At 56.3% G+C, this 20,562-nt stretch overlaps 1 protein-coding gene across 1 annotated transcript; it reads right to left on the bottom strand.

The window, feature by feature from the left end:
- Positions 1-536: 536 nt before the first annotated feature.
- On the bottom strand, positions 537-20,198 carry LOC133356270 (bromo adjacent homology domain-containing 1 protein-like). The gene is made up of 6 exons (XM_061573691.1): positions 20,154-20,198; positions 8,535-10,368; positions 5,518-5,677; positions 5,142-5,221; positions 3,329-3,420; positions 537-2,359 (listed from the first exon to the last, which is right to left on the bottom strand). Exons 2-6 carry the CDS (start codon positions 10,353-10,355, stop codon positions 2,152-2,154), a joined length of 2,361 nt encoding a protein of 786 aa, XP_061429675.1. The 5' UTR covers positions 10,356-10,368; positions 20,154-20,198; the 3' UTR covers positions 537-2,151.
- Between the last annotated feature and the right edge of the window lie 364 nt (positions 20,199-20,562).

Here is a 20,562-nt window from a genome sequence, read left to right as displayed (position 1 = left end):
GCAGCAGGCGTCAGGGGTCGGGATCGAACCCGCGACCTCCTGTATACCAGGCGAGGCGGTCAACATCTCGCCACCGTGGCGCCATGCTTCCTCTAAGAGCCTCGCTTGAGGAAGGTGGTGCTGTTTTTCTGTGCCCTTGATCTCTCTACCTGTCCGCTACCCCCCCCCCCCCGCCCGCTCTTTCCTCAAAACCCCTGGCTCCTTGCGCACGAGAGTGTCCGGCGGAAAACTGGCATCGGCGAGAATTGTAGGGATAAATATGGCATCACTTGAGGTCTTCCAGGGCTAGCGGGGGGTTAAGCCAGACTGTGGTCGGGTGGGGAGACGAATTATTCTCAAAACGAGGAATGTGTTTCTCAAACTTAACGCAGCCTTCTTCTTGGTTCTTTCCGTAAAGTCACGTAGGAGGGAAATAATAAAATAATATTAATAAAACATTAAATACAATTCTCACGACGTTTCGGCCACAACGCAAGCAGCCGTCCTCAGGTGAAGAACAGGTCTGTCGGAAAGGCAGCGTCCGAATCTGTCTTCCCGACAGACCTGATCTTCACATGAGGACGGCTGCTTGCGTTGTGGCCGAAACGTCGTGAGAATTATTTTAGTATGTTTTATTTTAATTATTTTATTATTTCCCTTCTACGTGACTTTACCGAAAGAACCAAGAAGATGAATCCCTGCTGCAGTCACGAAAGCTTTAAATCGAAATTTAACGCGGCCTACTATGTCGGAAAAGGCGGCAGCAGCAAAAAATAAAAACGCTGTCCCGACGGTTAGTTAACGTGAAAGCGAAAGCGGTCAAATAAGCAACCGACGCACGTGTGGATGAGGGGACGCAGTTGGACAGACGAGATGTTATGGCTGGCGCTGTGGGGGCTAGGAGCTCAGGTTACGATTGGTCATTAGAGCTATGATTAGAGTTGGAGTTAGGGGTAAGGGTCACGCGTTAAGGTCAGGGTTATGGTCAGAGTAACAGTTTTGGTTACAGTCGGATAGAGGGCAAACGTTAGGGCTACAAAAGTAATGACTCGGGATGAGGTCAGTATTATAACAAACGATAACAGTTGGGGAGGTTTAAAGTTACAGTTCGAATTAAGATTCTTGTTAAAAAGTGTGTGGGCTGTGGTCCAGGCGAGCACTTGGCTTAGAGAGGTAGGGTAACTGGTCCAGAAAAGGTAAGGATCAGAGCCACGGTCAACGTTCCGTCTCACCCCACCGCACCCGACTTGCTCTCTGGGTCGCGGCCTGTGTGCTCGAATTGTTACTTTCCCCCCAACCACTGTCTGCCCCACCCCCCTCCCCTAAGTGCCAACGTTAAGAGCGTTTTTCGCAAACTGCAAAGAAATCCTACCGGTGGCATCCCACACAAGACTGTTAGGGCATCACACACACGCACACATACACACGCCCAGACACACCCGCACGCACGCACGCACACACGTACGCACATACGCACACACGCCAACAGCTGCGCGCGCGCGCGCACGCACCCACACCACGCCAAAGGAGGACTGAGGCAGGAATTTTGGCGAATATACCAATTTTGATTTCTCTTCACCATGGCAGGGACTAAAGGTTGGCGAGTAGGGGGTGGGAGGGGGGGGGTTGCGAGGGACCGTAGTAATCCGTCAGCGCAGCACTAACAGGCGCCCCCCCCCCCACCCAACACATTCCAGACTGCGCATTCCCCCCCCGCCCCCCGCCGCCCCCAATCAACTCTAAAAGGAGTTCCGCAAAAATATATATATAATAGCTATGTATAATAAACACAAAACCGAATAGGTTCAATCGAAAAATACAAAATACGCGAGAGCGACGGCAATCGGAATACATCTTTGCGGGGATTTTTGCTCAATCGGTGGAACGGCTCTGGCCACTTCCAGAGCGCAGCGTCCCGAGGTTCGCCCGACCGACCGCGCGTTGCCGCGTCGGCGGCGGCTCTCGGTCTCGTGTTGGTGCGCGGCTGCGCCGCACCACCACCCCCCCCAGCCCCGCTAAGTATGGTGCACAGCCCCGGCAGTACGGCCTACAGCCCGGCGTAAAGCCCGGCGTATAACCCGGCAGTACGGCGTATAACCCAGCAGTACGGCCTACAGCCCGGCAGTATGGCGTATAGCCCGGTAGCCAGTGCCCGGGGCGATGGTGTGGGCGCTAGATGGGGTTCTTGAGGATGCGTCCGAGACGAAAGTCGTAGACGCGACGGCACAGGTAGACGAGGCCGGGGTTGGCTCGGTCCGGCAAACAGCGGTGGGGGGGGGCGACGCGTGCCGGCAGTGCCGGCACCACACCCGCCGAGGGTCTCGCCAACGGATTCGCCCGCCGCCCCGACTCCTCGCGCTGGCGAACCTCGGCCTGGAACCTGCGAGCACGGGTCGGGGAGCGGGGGTCGGGGAGCGGGGGTTGGGGAGCGGGGAGAAGCGGGGAAGAGAGAACGGCGAGAGTGGTTAGACGTGGCGGGGAAGGGAGAGGATGGAAGGTCGGTGGGCTGAGCGACACGAGTGGGACGTTTTGTTTTTGTGTTTAGTTTGTTGTCCTCATTGCACCGCACCGGTCCACACGTAGCACTGCACTGCACCGCACAACGCACTGGTCTACACATTGTATTGCCCTACACAACACACCATATGGCACACGGCAGATTGACAGTTCTTTTGTGTTTCTTCCATTTGCGAATAATCGCACCAACTGTCGTCACCTTCTCACCAAGCTGCTTGGCGATGGTCTTGTAGCCCATTCCAGCCTTGTGTAGGTCTACAATCTTGTCCCTGACATCCTTGGACAGCTCTTTGGTCTTGGCCATGGTGGAGAGTTTGGAATCTGATTGATTGCTTCTGTGAACAGGTGTCTTTTATACAGGTAACAAGCTGAGATTAGGAGCACTCCCTTTAAGAGTGTGCTCCTAATCTCAGCTCGTTACCTATATAAAAGACACCTGGGAGCCAGAAATATTTCTGATTGAGAAGGGGTCAAATACTTATTTCCCTCATTAAAATGCAAACCAATTTTTTTTCTGGATTTTTTTTGTTGTTATTCTGTCTCTCACTGTTCAAATAAACCTACCATTAAAATTATAGACTGATCATTTCTTTGTCAGTGGGCAAACGTACAAAATCAGCAGGGGATCAAATACTTTTTTCCCTCACTGTATGTACGGCGTGAAAGAAGTTCGACACACATACCCCGTACATAGTGAATGGACGACCGTGGCCGACTTAGAAGGGAACGCAGAGCGAGGGAGAGAGAGGGAGAGAGATAAAAACGGGACAGACGTTGTCCAGACGGTCAGGCGAGGTGGGGGCAAGGGTCGTGTGGGCGTGCGGAGAGCCACCTGCAGTACTCCAGGTAGGTGAGCACGTAGCACTTGTCCTCGATGCAGGCCACGCTGTTCTCGTCCTGGTGTCGCGACGCAAACACCTCGTTCTGTGGGCGGCCAAGCAGAAGGGGGTGGGGACGGACAGCACTGCGTCGGCTGCGGCGTACAAGCGAGCAACTTTCTCCCGGCTCCCACTTCGTGTCGTCTGGGTTGTTGTTACCGCGCGCGCGCCGGGGCCGATTTTTCTTCGGGGGAACTGAAGAGAATTCTGGGGTGGGATCGGTGACAAGAAGCTCCCGGCGCATGGTGGCGGCGGTGTGGGTGGGTGGGGCGGAATGTCTCGACGACGGCAAAACAACCGCGCGGCGCGAAAACGCGACGGAGAGACACGTACGTACGGCAGAGGTCGCAACCGGGTACCCGATGCCAGTACCCTACCCGATACCCGGCTACCCGTACCCGGCCAGGTACCCGTTTGCGACCCTGGTGCGGACGGGTACGGGTAGGCCGTGAGTCACTGGTGAGTAACCGTTTGTCACTCATTTCCCAACGTCTTGTCTCTTCTCACGATTCAAGTTCCTAGAATCAACCCACCCGCGCCTGCAACATGGCTTCATCCCAGAGGTCGCAATCAGGTACCCGATACCCGTACCCGGCCAGGTACGGGTAGGGTACGGATACGGCCGGAAACGGGTACGGGTACCCGTTTGCGACCCTGGTGCGGCCGGGTACGAGTATGGGTAAGGAATCAAAACCCGTTTGCAAACTCTGAGGTACGGCAGCGCCGTGAAACGCTAAAAGGCCCTTCGGTCGCAATCTCCACCGCACATGGGCCCCGGGGGGAGAGAGAGCCTCTGGGCGCGCTCAGCGCACAATGGAAGGGGAGGCAGCGATACTGGGGGCATGACGGTGAAGGCGGCTGTACGAGTCGCAGGCGAGGAGGAGGAACGGCGCAAGGTCGTGCGCGGGGAGAGTGCGTGGAGGGAGAGTGGCGAGGAAGGGAGAGCGAAGGTGGAGAGAGAAAGGAAGGAGGGAGGAGGAAGATACGTAGGGAAAGTAAAGTCGAGAGAAAACTAAACTATTTACTAAATTGTTTTTATTTTTATTTTACGAGGCAAAGCCCACCGAGCTACGTAGCTATTTTTCAGAAGCGACCTGGTCATCACAAACGATAGCTTAATGGATAGACGACAAAATACTCGAAACGCGCGATGTTGATTCTAAATGTGGAGGGAAAAACCGGAGGACCCGGAGAAAAATCCACGCGACCACCACGGGGAGAGACACACGCAAACTCAAAATATACAGCAGGCGTCAGGGCTGCGATAAAACCCACGACTTCCTGTATACCAGGCGAGGTAGTTAACATCTCCTAGCCACCGTGATGATGATGATGAGAGAGAGAGAGAGACGCAGATTCAAAATATACAGCAGCAGGCGTCAGGGCCGCGATCGAACCCACGACTTCCTGTATACCACGCGAGGTAGTTAACATCTCCTAGCCACCGTGATGATGATGATGAGAGAGAGAGACGCAAACTCAAAATATACAGCAGGCGTCAGGGTCGGAATAGAACCCACGACGTCCTGCACACCAGGCGAGGCAGTGAACATCTCCTTGCCACTGCGACGATAGGAGGAGAGAGGATCAACAAGGGGGGGGGACGGACACAGACGGCAAGTCGAGAGAGAAGAGAGAGTGGGACAAAGCGTCAGGTAAGGAGAGAGTGCAAGGGAGAGAGACAGGGTAGATAAGGGAGAGCATAGACAGGAAGAGGGAGGTGGGGGGGGGAGGTGGGTAGGGGTGGTGCGGGGGGGGCGGCCGTACCTCGCAGTGCTGGCCAGGAACCCTGCCACCCTGCGTGTGCTCGGGGCGGTAGTACCACAGCAGGCTCATGGTGAGCTCCCCTGCACACACAAACAGCACCACGGTTCCCCCACTAAAGCCTCGCACGATGCGATCGGCACGGGTGCGGATGTCGGGTGCGAAAGACCTTCAACATACACACCATAAGTACGAGCAATCCTCAAGGGCAGAAAAGCACATAATGGTGTGTGGGTTTATTTGTGGCTCGCCTAGTTGTTTTGCCGTGGCCATAGCGCCAGTTTAGCAGTCACTTTAGTACCTGTTAAGCCGTGGTTATTTCACCGGTTTAGCCGTAGTTATTGCACCGGATCACTCCCGTTAGCCACGGCTACCGCACCTGTTTTGGGGTCGTCCCACAGCGCCGAGATCTTGGCGACGTACGGCAGGCACTTGCGACGCGGCCCCGACCTCAGCAGCACGCAGTCGCGCACCGCGATGACGTCACCGCCGCGTCGGACGGCGCCGTAGCAGCGCCTCGGCACCAGCTCCAGTTCGCCCTGCTCCCCAACGGAGGCACGGACCACGCTGCGTCATCACCGATGACCACGCTGCGTCATCACCGATGATCAGGGGCGGTTTCTTCATTAGGGCGATTGGGCGACGCACCACCAATGTCATTCAACCACAGAGTCACGCTAGCCGTCACTGTGCCACTGGATATAGTCCAATCAGCGTCATGTCACGTTCTGTAGAGTACCGCCTCTTTTTGGGCGATTTCACTCCGGCTGAGAATCGCCCCGAGTGGCCCCATAGACTTACATTCAAAGATGTTTTTTTTCGACCGGGGGGCGCTGCAATGCATTCTCTATGGCTTCCGGGAGGGCTCGCCCTAACGTGCTTACGTCATCATACGTAAGCACGTTTCATCCAACAATATAATTTGTCGCCACCTAGTGGAATCTTTAATAAAATAAACTTGAGTGGATTGTATTAATAGTGAGTATAGAAACAAAAAAGATGTATTGTAAGAGTCACTTTATTTTTCATTAATATTAAAGAAGTGAAGTTGCCTTTACATGCTTAAGCTGTTAATTTATCCATTGCATGGGTGGACCTTATCCTTATCAATCATCCAGACATTTGCCCCCCCTGAGAGAATTTGCAGGAGCCGCCACTGCCGATGACCACACTGCGTCATCACTGCAGCAGCAGCAGTGGCGGCTTTTGGCGAAGCAGTCGAACAGAGACGGTCGCCGCGTCGCGCGCCAACAAGATGCGCTGCTTCCGCGGCCGTCTGGAACGCTCTTCCTTCCGAGCCACTGGAGCTGTGCACTTCTAAATCATCGTCGAGATTGCCAAACTCATTTCTTTAGACCTGCTTCTTCTGTTTAGTTTATTGTCCTTTCCCCCGTACCTCTCCAATTAGCACCGTTGCCTACGTACGGTGTGACAGAAGTTCAACATACATGCTCTTGCAGGGGCAGGACGTGGCAACTTTCAGGAAATGCAGAGTACAGATCGTTCTCCTATAACGTCGCAACTAATGTACTTGGGAACGCATTTTTGTTATGGATCTAACGCGATCGAGTGAATGGAACTACGTCGCACGAGTAGCAACAAGCGTTTGTGCGGCTGCCTCGGCGAAGCATCATCACACGAGGCAGTGGGATGCTGCTGGATGCTTCTAGATGCTTCTAGATGCTACCCACGCGCCTCGCTCTTTGTTCGGCCTGCGTACACATCTCACGCGTTATGGCGGACTGTGCGCTTTACCCTATATTATATGTCACCTATTATCACGAGATTTTCCCACAGCGCAGTGTTCTCCAGGAGTGCAACTAATATCGCGTTATAGGTGTGCCAAGCGTTTAAAAGGCGATACCTAGGAGGGTGGGTAACAGTTCTGAATTCAATTACAATGCTGTCCTTCGTAACATATCGCAATTTCAACATTATTGTAATTTAGACCAATAAATCTGTTGCTCCAATCATAATTATACGTGAACCAAGGTCATGATCATGAATCGCATCGAACCGTGCACGCGCTGGAAATTTTAAAGTTTATTCAAATCGATGTAATAGCCGCCAACGCATACGGTTTTACCTCGTATACTTGTACAGGGAAATTGAGTTTTCATGTCCATACGGACTTTGTAGGATGAACGTTGAAATTTCTAAGGGCACGGGGTGACCAATAGGGTCTGACTTGGTCTGTAATAAGGTAGGCACTGATAAGGGGTTGACAGGTATGCGATATTGCATTTAGTTATACTGTAATTGAGTAGATGGCACTGCACTCGGCAAAACAAATATCTAATTGCTTGCTCAAGAAAGAATTCTGTTTTTGCAAAAAATGTGAAATTACTCAACTGACTTTAATGGAAAGAGTTGTTATTTCTTCATAAAGGAAAGCCCAGTCAATGTGCATGTGTGCAAGTAAATGATGCATAGACAAAGCTCCCCCGTATAACCTTAACAGACTGTTTGGGCAAGGGCCGTTAGCGAGCACCTATGAAGGCCGGCACGGCACACGAGGGGGTGTGGGTGGCCAGCACCACGCCCGGCCGCCTTTGTCTCCCCAGTGGCGATGTTCACTACACATCGCACCAGGTACGCATTTGAGGCCGAGTCGACCTAGGGGAGGCTCCAGGACCGGTTCAAATATTCGTCACTGGAGGGGGAATCGAATTCGGGACACCGGGTTCGTAGCGGAGCGCACTAACCGCTACGCTACCTGGTGGCCAGGCGTGGTGCTGGCCACGCAACTCCTCATGAAGGCCGGCACGGCACGGCACACAGGTGCTACTCGCTAACAGCACTTGCCCAAACAGTCTGTTATAAGTCTATTAAGGGGGATCCTTGTCTTGATGTGGCCTCAAAGTGCACCTGGTATGGCACAAACGCTGTCATGGCGTCACCAGTCGTGAAAGGCAGTTATTGTTGTGCGCGTGTGTGGGTTGCGCGCGAGGTGTTTTGTGGGGTGCGTGTGGGTGCGTGTGGGTGCGTGTGGGTGCGTGTGGGTGCGTGTGGGTGCGTGTGGGGTGCGTGTGGGGTGCGTGTGGGGTGCGTGTGGGTGCGTGTGGGTGCGTGTGGGTGCGTGTGGGTGCGTGTGGGTGCGTGTGGGTGCGTGTGGGTGCGTGTGGGTGCGTGTGGGTGCGTGTGGGTGCGTGTGGGTGCGTGTGGGTGCGTGTGGGTGCGTGTGGGTGCGTGTGGGTGCGTGTGGGTGCGTGTGGGTATGTGTGGGTGCGTGTGGGAGCATGTGGGTGCGTGTGGGTGCGTGTGGGTGCGTGTGGGTATGTGCGGGGTGCGTGCGGGGTGCGTGCGGGGTGCGTGCGGGGTGCGTGTGGGTGCGTGTGGGTGCGTGCGAGTGCGTGCGGGTGCGTGCGAGTGCGTGCGAGGTGCGAGTAGGCGTACCGCCACGTAGACGGCCTTCTCGTAGGCCTCCCCGACTGGCACCCAGCCGTTGGTCTGCCTCCGTGCCGTGTAGCTCAGCGCCACCTCGCACACCAGCGACGCCGCCGACGCCGACGCCGCCGCCGCCGCCGCGCCCCTCGCTCCCCGCATGCCCCCGTGCGAGCCCCGCTTGTCCGCACCCCGGCCGGCGCCCGCCCTACTACCGCCGACGGCCGGTACGAGCAACAGCCCGGTGCCCGGGTGGTCCCGGCCGCCCGGTGACGGCAGCTCCGGGTAGGGGCTGGCAGGGATCGACCGTGCCGGGTACAGGGCCAGCGGCCGCGGCAAACCCGACGCCGGGCGGGCACTGGGGTGCCGCGCTTGCGCCGCACGGCAACCGTAGCCGCCGTGCTCCTCCTCATTGTCCTCGGTGTCCTCGGGGTGCGAGTGCTGCTGTTTGTGTTGGTGGTGGTGATGCTGCTGGTGGTGGTGCCGGTGGTGCTGCTGGTGCCGACGGTGGCGGTGGTGGTGCTGGTGGTTCGTCCGCCTGCCGTCGGAGCTGCCGTTGGCGCGCGTGCCGTACACGACCGACTCGGCGTGCGGCAGCTTCACCAGGCAGACTCGCGCCGCCCGCGGGTCCACGGCGCTGCCGACCGCCGCCTTCCCCACCGGCCCCGCGCCGGCGCCGGCCTCCTCCCCGACGCGGCACCCGCACCCACACCCCCACTCACGGCAGGGCTCGCACGGCGCGTACGACGGAGCGGCGCTCGCCGACGGACGCGGGAACCGCACCGGCGACTGCCGCCGCTCTCCGGCGTGGCCGCCGCCCGCCCTGCCGGCGCCGGCCGAACCCGGGTTGGCGCGCGTCGCCCGCCCGCCCCGCCCGGCCGGCCTGCACGGCTTCGCCGGGGCGACGACCGAGGGGCCTGGATCAGAGCGGGAGCGCACGAGCTCGCGGCCGTTGGCGCCGCCGGCACGGCGCGGGCGCTTGCGCCGACTTGCGGCGCCGGCGTTCTTAGCTGTTCTGCTGCCGCGGGCGTCATTGCCGCCGCCGCCGCCGCCCCCGGCGCCGCGCCGCTTTGGCGCCATCCCCCCGCGGCCGCAGCCCCCCGCCGCGCCGGAGCCGTCCAGGCTGCACTGGCGGCGGCTGCGCTTGGCCGGCGGTTTCACCGACGACGACGACGACGACGCCAGGTTGGGCAGGTCGCGCTCCAGGAGGGCGGTGACGAGCGCCTCAGCGTTAAGACTCGCCAGACGGCGCTTGCGCGGCTCGAAGTAGAAGTGGCACGGAAAGAGGTCCCAGGAGCCCTGCTTGAGAACGAGGACGTCGCCCTCGGCGCCGCCGCCGCCTGCCGATCGTCCGCCACCCGGTTCCGCTGCCGCGCCCTCCGGGGCCGCCTCGCTCGGAGGCCCTCCTGCGCCCGTGGACGCGACGGCCACGGCCGTCGTTTTCCCGGGGCGCCAGGACGCGTTCCGCGCGCCGCGCCCGCTCGCCGCGGCGGCCGTGGCAACGGCGGCCGGCGCGGGCGAGGCCGTGGAGGCGGCCGTGGCGGCGGCGGGGGCGCGGCGAGGCGGTGCGGCGCGCCGGGCCGCCGGCGCCGCGCGGCACGGCGGGGCCTCCAGGCCCAGCATCGCGTCGTGCGCGCGCTCGGCGGCGGCGCTGGCGGCGCTCCCCGCCAAGCTCTCGGCGAACTCCAGGCCGGGGGCGTAGTCGCCGACGGAGGTGGCGGCCGCCGGGGCCGCGCCGCTCCTCTCGTCGCCTTGGGGAGGGGGGGGCCCCTCGCCCCCCCAGCCTGTCTCGCCGGTTGTCATGGAGACCGGGCAGTGCTGCAGCGATGCCATGCCTCATAGGAATCTGAAAGGACCGGCAAGAGGGTTTGCGGGCACAGGTGAAGGGCGTTCGCGCGAACGTGTGATAACAGCAACTTGGTATTATACGGCTGCCCCCTTGGGGAGCAGCAACTGACCCCCCCCCCCCCAGGGAGCAGCCACTGCCCCAGCCAGGGACCTCCGGCTGCGCTGTCCTTTGACCCTACGGAGCACGGTTGCTGCTGGAGGCGACACGCAGGTTTGCACCTCGGTGGCAGAACAAACGCCGCACCCTCTCTTCCCCTCCCCGCCAAAGAGAAGGGAGCGCGCGGATCGCTCACTTCTCAGGATGCTCGCTCCTCGCGCCTCCCTGCACGTACGTTGCCATGCGGCGAGTCAATTGGAGCACACCGGGGCTAGTGCTGACGCTGTTTCGTCAACGCTGTTCCAAGCTTTCGATTAGGCTGTGCCAGCAGTGCACTGGAAGCGGTCGATGGTGCTTCCGTAGCGGTGACAATTTTTGTTACGTCCCTTGTGGCGCTGGTTCTTAGAAGCTTCAGAAAGCTTCTACAAGCCACACATCTTCTGGGCACCTCGCTCAAAAAACACTAAAACGCCGGAGACAATAGCGGAGGAGCCAAGTCATGTGGGGGTGGTGCATCACTACCTGTTCCTAAGATTTATTAAATAACTAGCATGGATGCTATTAAACTATTTTTTATTTTACTCGGTAAGGCCCCGCTGAGCTATGGAGCTCTTTTTCAGAAGCGACCTGGCTATCACAAATGGTAGCTCTACGAAGTGGCTCATCAACACGTGGACATTTACAGCAGACAAATACTCTAAACGCGCGACGTCGATTCTAAACGTGGAGGGAAAAACCGGAGGACCCGGAGAAAAACCCACGCGACCACCACGGGGAGAGAGACACGCAAACTCCAAATATACAGCAGCAGGCGTCAGGGGTTGGGATCGAACCCACGACCACCTGCATACCAGGCGAGGTAGTTAACATCTCCTAGCCACCGTTGACGCCCCATAGGTGCCCAGCCACAGATCTACTTGCGATGGACTGGAACGTGTCGGGCGGCCACCATGTATCAGAGGTCGCAACCAGGTACCCGATACCCGTACCCTACCCGATACCCGGCTACCCGTACCCGGCCGGGCCGGGTACGGGTAGCCGTTTGCGACCCTGGTGCGGCCGGGTACGGATATTGACCCTGGCCAATGACCGAGCAACCCAACGTTCCTACCAGCTCCCTCCGCAGGAATGTGTTCAATACCGCTTACTTTGTTTGTTCTTCTTCCGTTAAGCTTTAACTCTTGTGGCGCTACGTTGTGGAAGCTGAGCAAATGCGATTTCAATTGTTTAAGGAAGCAAGTCCAAAAGCTGGACATTCAAATACTGAATCCCGAGCCCCACGTGCCGAGGGCACTGCGACGTCACTGCGCGTCACGTGTTGCCTGGGGGAATAAGGGGGCAGCACCTGAGGCGTCACCCACGTGCACACGTCACTTTTACTGGTGGAGAAGGGCTGGGTGGGGAGGGGAGGGTGGGGAGGGGCTGGTCACCCCGTGGTGCCCTTATAAAACTCAACGTTTAACCTAGGAACCACCTGGTTCCACCAGCCCACAGGGGATTATTGTGTCCGTCCGTCCATCGTGCATCCAAAAATGGGAGGGGTGGGGTTGGGTGGAGAAGGGCTGGGTGGGGAGGGGAGGGTGGGGAGGGGCTGAGTGGGGCTGGGAGGGGGGTGGGAGGGGTGGGGAGGGGCTGGGTGGGGAGGGGCTGGGTGGGGAGGGGCTGGGTGGGGCTGTGAGGGGCTGGGTGGGGAGGAGCTGGGTGGGGAGGGTGGGGTGGGGCTGGGTGGGGGGTGGGAGGGGTGGGGCTGGGTGGGGAGGGGCTGGTCACCCCGTGGTGCCCTTATAAAACTCAACGTTTAACCTACTCACGCTGGCTTGTGCCCGCCCTCACAGTCGGGCATATTTGCGGAGTACACCACGCCGCCGTTGACCCTGGCCATTGACCGAGCAACCCAACGTTCCTACCAGCTCCTTCCGCAGGAATGTGTTTAATACCGCTTACTTTGTTCGTTCTTCTTCCGTTGTTTGTTCTAATTTGCCCCAAAATGCACGCGTTGACCACCACTGGTAGGGCCCAAAATGTATGGGGAGGAAAAGACTGAACGGTGAATGCTAACAAAATAAGACTCTGTATTTGTGTTTTTATGTTTTACTGCGACAAACCCATACCTGTCAACCCCGTATCAGTACGCCCTACCTTACTACAGACTAATTCAGACCTTATTGGTCACCACGTGCCCTTATACATCTCAACGTTCATCCTAAAAAGCCCCATCACAAGGGAGAAACACAAACAAATAGACAATCACCACTACGACACTCACCACTAGTGCACTCAACACTACACTCACCACAAGTACTCACCACTGCATACCTGTCAACCCCTTCATCAGTGCCCTATCATACTACAGATCAATTCAGACCTTATTGGTCACCCCGTGCCCTTACAAATCTCAACGTTCATCCTACAAAGTCACATCAAACAAACGGACATAAAAATGTTTTGCCCGTATTAAAACGGCTGTACGCCCGTATGGACCTGCAAACTAAATTTCCCTGTAAACGAATACGGGTAAACCGCATGGCTTGCCAGGTATGTAAACCTATACTACGTACTTAGTTATATTGCGTGACCAGTACTTTGGTCTGTGTAGTCAAAGGGGTTGACGTCATCTCCAAGGTGAGTGGAGGGTGCCTTCGAGATGACGTCTTCACTAGAAGCAGCACAGCATCTGGCAAGTCTAAGGGACATTTGTTTTTGGCAGTATCAAAATGTTGACATTAGAAGAGTAGGCTTTAGCCTTTCTGGCACATGAAATAGGTGTTAAGATACTAATAGGGTTTTTCCCCTTTTTTTTCTGGCAACAAAACTGACACCTTTTGCATGGAATCATGTTTACATTAACCACAATACTTGCAGTCAAATGCAAACAAAAAACAATACTCTAATAACTTATGCATTGTCCTTGAAACTGATTGGTCCACACCAGAGACAGCTTTCTTTAGAGCCTAGTCTCAAATGGTGTTCGACCAGATGACGCCAAAAGGCACAGAGTATTGTTTTTGGTTTGCATTTGACTGCGAGTATTGTGGTTAATGTAAACATGATTCCTTGCAAAAGGTGTCAGTTTTGTTGCCAGAAAAAAAGGGTACAAACCCTATTAGTATATTTTGGTACTGGCAAAGGAGGTCCCATGATGAGGTGTTAAGATGTTCGAACAAATCGATACCTATTATAAGACATCAAGTCTGCATTAAACACACATAGCAAAACATGCAAACAAATATGATCTGATAATACATGCATTGTCTTTGGAATTGATAGCCCTACACGAGGAACAGTTTTCTTTATGGGATTGCCTCACCACCGGTGTTAGACCAGGAAACGCCAAAAGACGAACACTACAAAGGCAATGCAAATATTAACCCCATAACCTCGGGTTTGTCAAAAGAACCAAAGAGTAACCTCGGGTTGTTTGGATATTTTTGCCACATGTGTGGTGAATGCAGACTTGATGGCTTGCCATAGGTAACTACTTTGTATTTGAACATATTAACACAACTCCTGCTTTATTGCCAGAAAGGGGTAAAAACCTATTCTTCTTATTTGGCAAGTCCTGTAACCACGTGGTTCTATCTCTGCACCTCACTCCTTGTGCATCTGCTATCTCTCCCATCTTTCCTCAACACACCTCTCATCTCTGATAACATCACTCTCGTATCTTTTATATCTATTCCCCCTCCTATCTTACAGAGGTCGCAATCGGGTACCCGATACCCGTACCCTACCTGATACCCGGCTGCCCGTACCCAGCCGGGTACGGGTACGGGTACCCGTTTGCGACCCTGGTGCGGCCGGGTACGGGTAGACCGTGAGTCACTGGTGAGTAACTGTTTGTCACTCATATCCCAACGTCTTGTCTCTTCTCACAATTCAAGTTCCTAGAATCAACCCACCCGCGCCTGCAACATGGCTTCATCCCAGAGGTCGCAATCGGGTACGGGTACCCGTTTGCGACCCTGGTGCGGCCGGGTATGGGTACGGGTAAGGAATCAAATCCTGTTTGCGACCTCTGCTATCTTATCTAAATACCTCAACTCATTCTCATGTGATTATGTTTGTCACCTACATATTCTTCTAATTGCGTCTCCTTTCTATTCTACCTCATCTGGTTAGATCTATCTCCTACCTCTTTTGGATCTATTGTGAATATATCCCTCTCTTTGACAACTTTTAAAACACATCTATCTTCTACTGCTTCTGAATAAATCTCTCTCCTATCTCTTATAATAATACATCTATCCTAATACATTTTATTTCATATGAATGTATCAATATTCAAACGTCTTCAACATTGTCTGAAAATCTCCCATCACCTTCCTCTTGTATCTCATCTACTACTAAACTATAAACCAGTTTAACTCCTATCCTGATACATCTCCAACCATCAACTCAATCTTGTTTCAACAGATCCATCAATAATTATCGGTTCCTCTCTTCTATCGCACCCGGATACAACTTTTAACATATTCTTTTTTTCTGGTTAACTCTCCAATAAGCTCGCTATTTTCAACGCCATCAAAATAAACCCGTCACATCGTTAAATCACGTTGACCCTTCTTTGATCCCACCTCTCTAACCCACCTGTATATTTTCTCCCGCTTCACACACACATACACACATCAGTCTTTTTCCTTCGTCTGTAAATCGCCTTGACATCCCTGCGTATATGACACGAGATCAAAACGGATCATTATTATCTCTTGCGTCGCATGAAAAAGCTAGTGTTGCCTACAACTACTCTCATCTCACTACATCAGTACATCTCAATGACTCGCCTACACCCGTCGTTTTACAATTCCTCTTGCCGTGCGTCCACATCTCTCATTTTTGCATCTCTCTGCATCCATCCGTTGTCCACGTCTCTTGCAGATGTTGCCGCATCTGTCGTTTCGCTACATCCATCCGCTTTTCGCCTCTCTCGAAGATGTTACTGCATCTCTCATCCGGTGCGCCTTGTGACCATCACATCTCTCGATTCTCTTGTTTTCACCTCTCACCTGGCCGTGCCCGTATTTCGTCTTGGGGGTCAAATGCGACCAGATCGTTATTGAACGTATTAAGTATTTGCTTCGAGTGCACCCTTACAAATAACCACGCTGCACTCTAACCTTGAGCACCTCACATTTTATCCTTAAAACACCCTGCGCACAACTAACTCTGCAGCAACTTACCATTAACCCGTCATGCGCTTTAACCTTACAACACCCTGCACAACTAACTCTGCAGCACCTTACCATTAACCCGTCATGCGCTTTAACCTGACAACACCATGCACAACTAACTCTGCAGCACCTTACCATTAACCCGTCATGCGCTTTAACCTGACAACACCATGCACAACTAACTCTGCAGCACCTTACCATTAACCCGTCATGCACATTAACCTTACAACACCATGCACAACTAACTCTGCAGCACCTTACCATTAACCCACCATGCGCTTTAACCTTACAACACCATGCAATCGTTTCTTACCACCCGACCACTTGCCTCCTAAACCACCCTGCACCTGAAGCTTGCACCAACACGACTGGTCTTTTTACATTTCACTTGTACTCAAAACTCAAATCAGCCTCAGCTACCACACGGAAAAAGCACCCTGTATTTCACCTTAAAACACTCCGCGCTTGATCTTTAACCGGTACCGACCCAGTACGCAGAACCTGCTGGTGCCAACAAGTGTCACAGAGGCACCCAGCAGTGGCAGATGACGGTGGCAACACCGCCACCAACACCGAGTGCCAATAAAGACCCCACTGACCGTGGCAGTCTGCACCCATCCTGAAAGGCGTGCGTTGAGGAACCACAACCGCTCTTTGGTAAATAAAACCCATAAAACTTGACACACCTAGTGACACTAACCCAAACCACCACCCACCCCCTCGCTAACACCGAGGCATCGGAACTAATTTCAAACCCAGCATTGCCATGGGACGTGTCAACAATCATTTAGCGGCACAGCAATTTCGGCCGGGCAGCTATTTCACGACAAACGCTCCCCACACGCACACAATTTACGAACACGCACGTTGAGCGAAAACGAACCCGTCTCGACTTGCATCGGTGGTGTCACAATTTATCTTTTCCCAACTCACTCCGACACGCTCTCTGCATCACACTCTGTGCCACTAATGTGCAACTACTGAAAGTGTGCGTGTGGGTGGAAAAATATATTTAACAGCTCATCGGATTCCGACAGGATGAATAAATATTCCGATTCGAACGATTCTGATTAAACACACGGCGTCAAACGCTGTGCTCCTGAAAACTGTCACCCCCTAAAGACTGTATCGTGTCACCCTCTGTGTGTCGCCCTCTGTGTGTCACCCTCTGTGTCACCCTCTGTGTCACCCTCTGTGTCACCCTCTGTGTCACCCTCTGTGTCACCCTCTGTGTCACCCTCTGTGTCACCCTCTGTGTCACCCTCTGTGTCACCCTCTGTGTCACCCTCTGTGTCACCCTCTGTGTCACCCTCTGTGTCACCCTCTGTGTCACCCTCTGTGTCACCCTCTGTGTCACCCTCTGAGTATCACCCTCTGAGTGTCACCCTCTGTGTGTCACCCTCTGAGTGTCACCCTAACCCTCTCTACACTCCTGATCCTGGCAGTGTCACCCTCTGCCGCATTTCTATCTGTCACCAACACGACTGGCCACAACTCCGCGCCACTAACACCGATAGACACACAAAACACACACACACACCCCTCTAGCTTGGCTAACGATGTCACCCACAATCTGTGCCACTAATACTGCCGGCACGTGGCTTGCCACCGTTCACTCCGCACCATTCTGCCACAAAGACAAAGACCCCCCCCCCTCCACCGTGTAGCCTCAACAGACTGTAGGGGCAAGTGCTGTTAGCGAGTGGCAGCACCTACGAAGACCGACACGGCACACGAGGGGGGGGTGGGTGGCAAGCACTACGCCCGACCGCCTTTGTCTCCCCAGTGGCGATGTTTACTACCCACCGCACCGGGTACTCACTTGAGGCCGAGTAGACCTAGGAGGGGGGAAAAGGGAGGCCCAGGACCGGTTCAGATATTCGCACGCCGATGTTGACCGCGAGCTGAGAATCGATCTCGGGTTCGTATCTCGCAACGCCGCTTACACCACCACACCACCACCGCTCCCCATACTCTTGCCACACGTACCGTGTCACTGGAACACGCTCTTACCTCTCCCCCACACACAATCTGTGGTATCGACAGGCAACACTGTGGTATCGACAGGCAACACTGTGGTATCGACAGGCAACAGTGGTATCGACAGGCAACACTGTGGCACTGCCAGAGCATCACTCTGTGTGCCGCTAACACCGTCAGTGACGACGCCCTTGACAGTCCACCAAATCTGGTGTCACAAGTGACACACGCTGCAAGCACCGTCACAATGTGCCACTACCACTGTGCCACACTCGCCCCCAAGTCTAAATTACTACCAGAGTCAAGTCACCGTGCCACACTCACACCATGTGCCACACCGTGCCACACTCACGCCATGTGCCACACCGTGCCACACTCACGCCACGTGCCACACCGTGCCACACTCACACCACGTGCCACACCGTGCCACACTCACGCCACGTGCCACACCGTGCCACACTCACGCCACGTGCCACACCGTGCCACACTCACGCCATGTGCCACACCGTGCCACACTCACGCCATGTGCCACACCGTGCCACACTCACGCCACGTGCCACACCGTGCCACACTCACGCCATGTGCCACACCGTGCCACACTCACACCATGTGCCACACCGTGCCACACTCACGCCACGTGCCACACCGTGCCACACTCACACCACGTGCCACACCGTGCCACACTCACGCCACGTGCCACACCGTGCCACACTCACGCCACGTGCCACACCGTGCCACACTCACACCACGTGCCACACCGTGCCACACTCACACCATGTGCCACACCGTGCCACACTCACGCCATGTGCCACACCGTGCCACACTCACGCCACGTGCCACACCGTGCCACACTCACACCATGTGCCACACCGTGCCACACTCACGCCATGTGCCACACCGTGCCACACTCACGCCACGTGCCACACCGTGCCACACTCACGCCACGTGCCACACCGTGCCACACTCACGCCATGTGCCACACCGTGCCACACTCACGCCATGTGCCACACCGTGCCACACTCACACCACGTGCCACACCGTGCCACACTCACGCCACGTGCCACACCGTGCCACACTCACGCCATGTGCCACACCGTGCCACACTCACGCCACGTGCCACACCGTGCCACACTCACGCCACGTGCCACACCGTGCCACACTCACACCACGTGCCACACCGTGCCACACTCACACCATGTGCCACACCGTGCCACACTCACGCCATGTGCCACACCGTGCCACACTCACACCACGTGCCACACCGTGCCACACTCACGCCATGTGCCACACCGTGCCACACTCACGCCATGTGCCACACCGTGCCACACTCACGCCATGTGCCACACCGTGCCACACTCACGCCATGTGCCACACCGTGCCACACTCACGCCATGTGCCACCACTGCTGCTGCGCCACTCCCACCACCAATAACTACGGCGCGTGTGGCCACGTGAACCTCTCTGTGCCACCGTCACCGTGACACATTCACACCGTGTGCCACACCATGTGCCACGGCATGTGCCACGGCATGTGCCACACCATGTGCCACGGCATGTGCCACGGCCTGTGCCACGGCATGTGCCACACCATGTGCCACGGCATGTGCCACACCATGTGCCACGGCATGTGCCACGGCCTGTGCCACACCGTGTGCCACGGCCGACTCCCGTGTCACGGTGAAGCCGCTACCGTCCAAGCCGCCTTCGTCCCGGGCCCTGGGGCAGAGCCGCCACCACCACCCCCCCTACACCCCCCCACACCGCCCCCCCACACCGCCCCCCCACACCACCACCGCCCCCCACACCACCAAAACCACCACCCCCACACCACCCCCCACACCGCCCCCCCACACCACCCCCCCACACCACCACCGCCCCCCACACCACCAAAACCACCACCCCCCCTACACCCCCCCACACCGCCCCCCCACACCGCCCCCCCACACCACCCCCCCACACCACCACCGCCCCCCACACCACCAAAACCACCACCCCCACACCACCCCCCACACCGCCCCCCCACACCACCCCCCCACACCACCACCGCCCCCCACACCACCAAAACCACCACCCCCCCTACACCTCCACCACCCCCCCTACACCCCCCCCACACCACCCCCACATCACCACCACCACCCCCCCACACCACCACCCCCGCAAGCCCCCCCCCACACCACCACCCCCCCAAGCCCCCCCCCCACACCACCACCCCCCCAAGCCCCCCCCACACCACCACCCCCCCAAGCCCCCCCCCCCACACCCCCCACACCACCACCCCCCACACCTCCATCACCACCCCCCCTACACCCCCCCACCACCGCCCCCCACCACCAGCCCCGTGTCTCCCGCCCCCCTCTCGGCCGCGATCATCACCAACCACCCACCACCACCATCATCATCGCAACAACACCCCCTGCTGCTAACCAAGCCGAAGCCACCGCTGCTGACGAACAACAACAACAAGAAGAACAAGAAGACGATGTTAACGATGTTAGACAACCACAACGACGACGACGATGATGATGATGTTACCCGCACCTCATCGCTCAGCGCTGCCGCCCGCCCGCCATGTTGTGTCGCGTACAGTGGCGTCACGCGGCACCACCACCCCGCTCCGCCCTTATATAACAACAATAATAATTATATAATGCACACACACACACACACACATCTTTATTTAGTTTTATTCTTCTTAGTCTTCTTAGTCTTCCGATTACCGCCGCTAACTCGCCAACACTTGGCCATGAGACACGGCGGCCGTGTGCGAGGTTCAACACCTACTTGGGGTGATGATGATGGTGGTGATGGTGGTGGTGATGGTGATGATGGTGGTGGTGATGGTGGTGGTGATGGTGATGATGGTGGTGGTGGTGGTGATGGTGATGATGGTGGTGGTGATGGTGGTGGTGGTGATGATGGTGGTGGTGATGATGGTGGTGGTGGTGGT

The sequence above is a fragment of the Lethenteron reissneri genome, chromosome 53, assembly GCF_015708825.2.
Source record: "Lethenteron reissneri isolate LAM-NWPU_2019-01 chromosome 53, ASM1570882v1, whole genome shotgun sequence".
NCBI lineage: Eukaryota > Metazoa > Chordata > Hyperoartia > Petromyzontiformes > Petromyzontidae > Lethenteron > Lethenteron reissneri.
The sequence above is the reverse complement of the archived record's forward strand: the minus strand, read 5'-3'. Positions and strand labels throughout refer to the sequence as shown.

What these genes read in the sequence shown, in the direction of transcription:
- LOC133356270 (XM_061573691.1), bottom strand. Translation starts at nt 10,355, where the DNA reads ATGGCATCGCTGCAGCACTGCCCGGTCTCCATGACAACCGGCGAGACA. An exon ending in GTGGGACGACCCCAAAACAG is followed by an intron (nt 5,222 to 5,517) that starts GTGCGGTAGCCG and finishes TTGTGTGTGCAG; the next exon opens with GGGAGCTCACCATGAGCCTG. An exon ending in ACCTACCTGGAGTACTGCAG is followed by an intron (nt 2,360 to 3,328) that starts GTGGCTCTCCGC and finishes CCGTGCTCGCAG; the next exon opens with GTTCCAGGCCGAGGTTCGCC.